The sequence below is a fragment of the Canis lupus genome, chromosome 6, assembly GCF_048164855.1.
Source record: "Canis lupus baileyi chromosome 6, mCanLup2.hap1, whole genome shotgun sequence".
NCBI classification, from domain to species: Eukaryota; Metazoa; Chordata; class Mammalia; order Carnivora; family Canidae; genus Canis; species Canis lupus.
Genome location: NC_132843.1, coordinates 6329175 through 6335174, shown reverse-complemented (window position 1 = coordinate 6335174; position 6000 = coordinate 6329175). Strand labels below are relative to the sequence as shown.

Here is a 6000-nt window from a genome sequence, read left to right as displayed (position 1 = left end):
CCTTGCTGTTTACTCAAGGAGTTGAAAACTTATGTCTACACAAAACCCTGCACATGGTTGTTTATAGCAACTTAATTCAAAATTACCAAAACTTGGTAACTTTCTGCCTATTAGTACATTATGAATATTTCTCCAGTTGATCTGCAAGGATTTTTTTTTAAGATTTTATTTATTTATTCATGAGAGACACAGAGAGAGAGGCAGAGACACAGAGGGAGAAGCAGGCTCCCCACGGGAAGACAGATGCAAGACTCGATCCCAGAACCCCGGGATCACGACTTGAGCCAAAGGCAGATGCTCAACCACTGAGCCACACAGGCACCCAGCCTGTGAGTTTTATAGATATCTTTGTGTGGTAGACATGGAGATGCAGAGCCTGCAACCCTTTCAAGGAAAGACTTGTGCCAACCATTGGAGGACATTCTCCCACTGCTTCTTGCCTCAGTTGCAGAGGGCTGACTTGCCCAAGAACATGCTCTTCCTGGGGGACCCATATTGTGGTTGTGGTAGGAGACATAGGTCCAGCCACATCAGCCCAACATGGGACCACTCTAACAGGCCATTTCTGCTCCAGAGCTCTCTATTATTGGCCTGCATTGAAATTTGATCTTTCCCATGAAGAAATCACACTTCCTTCACCTCCGTTCCATACATATTGATCTGCAATAAACACTGTATACATCAAACTCCATCCTGTCATCTGTTTCTGAAAACAAAAAAACAAACAAAAAAAACCTGTGACATCTTGGAAGTTAATTGTTCAATTAATATCCGATGTAATATACACCTTTACATAGAAAATAGTGTGGCTTGCTGAGTGAAGTAAGTCAGTCGGAGAAGGACAAACATATGTTCTCATTCATGTGGGGAATATAAATAATAGTGAAAGGGAATATAAGGGAAGGGAGAAGAAATGTGTGGGAAATATCAGAAAGGGAGACAGAACGTAAAGACTGCTAACTCTGGGAAACGAACTAGGGGTGGTAGAAGGGGAGGAGGGAGGGGGGTGGGAGTGATTGGGTGACGGGCACTGGGGGTTATTCCGTATGTTGGTAAATTGAACCAATAAAAAAAATAAAATAAATAAAATAAAATAAAATAAAAAGAAATGTTGAAAGGACTTCTCTAAACTGAAAAGAATTAATAATAATTAATAACAGAAAACATACAAAAGTAAAATTCTCACTGGAAATGGTAAATATATAATAAAGGTAGTGGATCAATCACTTTCAAAGCAACTACCTTAACCTTCATAGTAAAAGTGTAAGAATAGTAAAATTAACTAAAACTATAATAATTAATTGAAAGATAAATAAAATATGATGTAAAATATGACATCGAAAATGCAAAACATGCATTCATCTGTCTGGACACAGGTTGCTTCCATATCTTGGCTATTATAAAGAATGCTGCAATAAACATAGAGGTGCATAAAAAAAAAAAGAAAATAGTGTGGCTTTTTTTTAATCATAGAAGAAAATGGTTCTTTCATAGAATGATTATTGGAATGAAAGACTCAGAAGCTAAGTACCACACCTGAAACTAATATAACACTGTATATCCACCATAGCGGATTTTTTTTTTTAAAGATCTTGATTAGCTTACTTGAGAAAAACTGGAGTAAGATAGTTGGGACAGTGATTATATTGCTTTTCAAACCTTGGTCCTAGTCATGAAATCAGAATATCATTTCATCTTTGAGTTTTAATGATCTCAAATAGGATAATATGACTGTATAACTTGATTTGTAAGCCTATTTTTGGAAGAACATATAAACTATCTTTGTGGAATTGTGTAAGACCGAAATGTAATATATTGTATAAGTCAATCTAAACAAAACACTTGAGTATCAAAAAACACAGTATTTTTCTAACAGCTATTATGCAAATCTATTATCATCATTATGTTCTCCCAAATAAAAGCCACCCCTTTATTTAGTCCCTGTCACTTGCTGCCCCCTTCATCTTGCTTTATTTTTTAACATTTTTTGAGTATCTTTTATATCTATGCCTGCCTCCCCAGCACCTAGAAAGGAGCATACAATAAATGTTCAATAAATATTGGTTGGATAGGTAAGTAAATAGACAAATAAATGACTTAGGGCCAAGGGCAGATAAAACATATTCAGACCAGTAATATATTTGTCCTCCCTCTTTAGGGAAATGAAGCATAGCATTAATTTGCTTTATATAAAATTGCCCAAAATACTCATTGTATATGCACAGATGTATCCAGATGTAACCACTCTGGAAACCATTTTTCTTTGCTCCCTTCTTCCTCCCAGCCCCACCCCTTTGATGCAAGCTGTCATATTGCATAGCTTCAGGGGAGCTCACAAGAAGGTTGTATTCAGGGGATCAGGGGAGCTCACAGAAAGGTTGTATTCGGGGGATCAGGAATGGTAACAGATGGCTGGATGCCCTCATTCTACAGATGCCTCTGTATCTGTGCTACTTAAAAGCATTTTAACTAGTATAGGGTGAGACATATATTATCTGGTTGCAGCCCAAGTCTCTAGAATCTCAGATTAGAGCCCAGTGCCCTCAACCTCATAGCTGCTAATCCTCCGTGACAGCTCTCATGCACATGTTGATGTTGACTGCTTTTCAACTTCAGTGAATTCTGCTTCATTATATATTGTTTTGGATTGGGTTTTCCCTAACATTAGCTCTTTGGCTAATATAGTTGGTTCATATTTTTGTTAGACTATTTAAAGACAAGCAAGTAAACTTGGACAGGATAAGGAAAGGTGATACAGGAGACCTGAGATTGAGCTAGGACTTTTGCCACCCATCCTTGTCATCAAAAGCAGTCATTAACGGGGCACCTGTGTGGCTCAGTTGGTTAAGCATCTGCCTTGGGCTCAGGTCATGATCCCAGAGTGCCAAGATGGAGGCCCTCACAGATCCCCTGCATCGATCCCCCTCAATCAATCCCCCACATATGGCCCCACATTGGGCTCCCTGCTTAGCAGGGAGTCTGTTTCTCCCTCTGCCCCCCTTCCTGTTCATGCTCTCTTTCTCCTTTTCTCTCTCAAATAAATAAATAAATAAAATATATTTTTAAAAAGCAGTCATTAACCTTATTGTTGTTCTGACAGGATGGTGGAGACGCACAGGTTGATTTAGAGAATCGGTCCAGGGGGCACAACGACTCCAATTCTTTTGTGGAAGGAACTGATGGAAGAGTATAACCAGTGCACAGAACCTCATAAAAGCATGGTCTGTGCTCATAGTTAAGTTCACCTACCTCATTTTTGTCACTTCTAGCTGCAATCAGAAGGACTTTAGGGCCACAATTTTCCAATAGCTTTACATGTGAAAGGAATGGTTGTTATGCTAAATCTGTAAGCTATAGAATCTTTCTTAGTTTCTAAATGAACCTTTTCCAGTTTAAGTAATTTGCATGGAGGTAAATGTCATCTTTTCCTCTTTTTTTCCTCAGAAGAAACAGATCAGAACAAATGCAGGAGACCCCAAATGTTGAAATCAGCAGATCTTTAAATTGCATGGAATCAGATCTCTTAAAACAGAATTCTACCTGTGTTGCTGAAAATGGAGCTAGAAATCCATTAGCTCTTGGCCCTTTGCCTATTTTTGTAATTATTGTTATATCATCTTCTATTGTGAAGTGTCTATTATGCAAATCCCATTGGGAGTTGTTTTTCCATCATCATCAGCTCATTGCTGCTGTCAGTACAGAGCCCCCTGGAGACTTCATTGAGAGCCTACCCAGAAAAGAAAGGAAAATGTGAGTTTGAGGAGTTTTGTCAGCAAGAGATGGTGCAGTCTCCATTACAGCTATGCTTTGCCAAAACATTTTTCGATGCTTTTGATCTATGAAATCAGAGAAAATATATTGGGTTTTGTGTATTTTCCTTCCTTTTTTTACAGAAACATGACCAGTCACATTTTTTATGGCCACAGAGGGAATAAAATCCTTTCCTCTGGTGGCAATTACTTTTGTTGCATTTGTAATTTTCAAGTAATTGATGGGGTAGGGGGAGAGTCTATTTCCCCCAAAGAAGGCAAGTGGAGTGAAGAACCTGATCTTCTCAAAGAGGAGGATTACATAGAATGTAAACTTATAATCATGAAGAATGTGACCATTCATCCATTGATAATCTTTTGTAAGCTCAGATTTAAAGATGTCTCTCAATTAGGAAAACAGGGAAGTGGTACAGTGTAAAACAGAGAATGTAGCTTTGAAATTAAAGGAACAATACTGGCCATTAAAGGGAACTAGTGAAGACAAGCCTTTCCGAATTATGATTTTGGTCGGTATAATAGACTGAGTGGACATGGGACAGATTCGTTGCCCTCTCCCACCATCTTTCTCTAAACACGTATAACCTCCTAAGGATAGACTTAAAAGATGGGTAGCCCACCTTACAAGATTTAGGAAACTGATCCAATATATAAAGGATACCAAAGCCAGAATGGTATGAGGAGTGGAAGCAGCATGGCCTGGGACTATCATACCCAAATAAAGGTCTTATAAGCTGGGAGTTGAGGTTTTAGCACAGGAGACAAGAGAATTAGTGCCAGGATCATGGGAAAAGGATGGTTTTGAATAATGTTGGGATCTCAAATGTTCATTTCTTTCATAAACTTATGAATAGAAAACCTTTGCCTGAAGAAGAAACAAGAAGATAGCCACCTACTCTGATCTTTGGACCAAAACAGCCACCCACAAGATATCAAAATAGAGGTGTGAGGTCTGAATTTACGATTTGGATATGGTGAGACAACCCTCATGCTAAGAAATTAATAGAAAAACTCTCCTGAAATGGGTGAAACCACTAGAAACACATAGGAGGCCCTGTAAATCTGTTCTTAGAGACATTTCTTTACCCCTTGCAATGAACTGAATTTATATGTTGAAGCTCTAGCCCCTAGTGTAATTGCATTTAAAGACAGGGCCTTTTAAAGAGGCAATTAAGATTCAATGAGATTATAAGGGTGGAGCCCTGATCCAATAGGACTGGGGTTTCTCAGAAAGGCAGAGGAGAGACACCAGGGATGCCCATACAGAGGAGACACCATGTGAGAATTTCTCAATGGCCATCTTTAAGACATGGACAAAGGCCTCAGGAGAAACCAAACCTGCCGGTAACACATTCACCTTGGACTTCTAGCACCTCCAGAATTGTGAGAAAATAAATTTCTATGTGTAAGCCACCCCAGCTGTGGTATTTTGTTATGGCAGCCCAAGCTGACTAAGACACTCCTGGATACACGGTAGTCTGGATACACTCACCGAAGATAAATTCACAAGAAAAATTTATAGACCTCACAAAGAAAGGGAGTCACAGGGAACATCAAACGGGAGAATTGCATTCCTCGAAACTAAAGGTAATAGGACAAGCTGAAAGATATTATAAAATAAGTTCGTTTAAAATATTTAGAGCTAAAAGAGGGCATATAAACTGTAAGTACAGCATAATATGGGAAGAACATGTTTTTGATGGGAAACCATAGATACATTGTAGCAATAAAAGGTATAATTATAGGGGCACCTGGGTGGCTCAGTCAGTTGAGCAACCAACTCTTGATCTCAGCTCAGGTCTTGATCTCAGGGTGGCTCCCAGCATGGAGCCTCCTTTTAAAAAAGGGAAAAAAGTTATAATTGAAATTAAAAGTGTAGTGGAGGGGTCCCTGGCTGGCTCAGTTAGTAGAGCATCCCACTTTTGATTTTCCCCGTCATGAGTTCAAGCCCCACTTTGGGTGTGGAAATTATTTTTTTTTAAAGTGGTAGGTGGGAAATAGCATATTAGACCCAGGAAAGTAGAAAATTAGTGAATTGAAATATAACTCTCTCCCCCAAAAAAGAAACCTGTGTCCTAGGATGAAAAGAGAAAAGAGAGGCTAAGATACATAAAGGCTGAATAAGAAATGCCAAAATATGTCTGTTAAAAATTACAAAAGAAATCAACAGGGGCACTTGAGTGGCTCAGTCAGTTAAGCGTCTGCCTTCTGCTCACATCATGGTCCTGGGGTC

General features: G+C 38.9%; 1 protein-coding gene across 1 annotated transcript in view; it reads right to left on the bottom strand.

The window, feature by feature from the left end:
- Positions 1–216: 216 nt before the first annotated feature.
- Positions 217–6000, bottom strand: part of LOC140634956 (uncharacterized) — a 119645-nt gene continuing 113861 nt past the window's right edge. The window contains exon 3 of the mRNA XM_072828742.1: positions 217–706. Coding sequence (XP_072684843.1) covers positions 697–706 — 10 coding nt within the window. The 3' untranslated portion in view covers positions 217–696. The remainder of the gene's footprint in view (positions 707–6000) is intronic.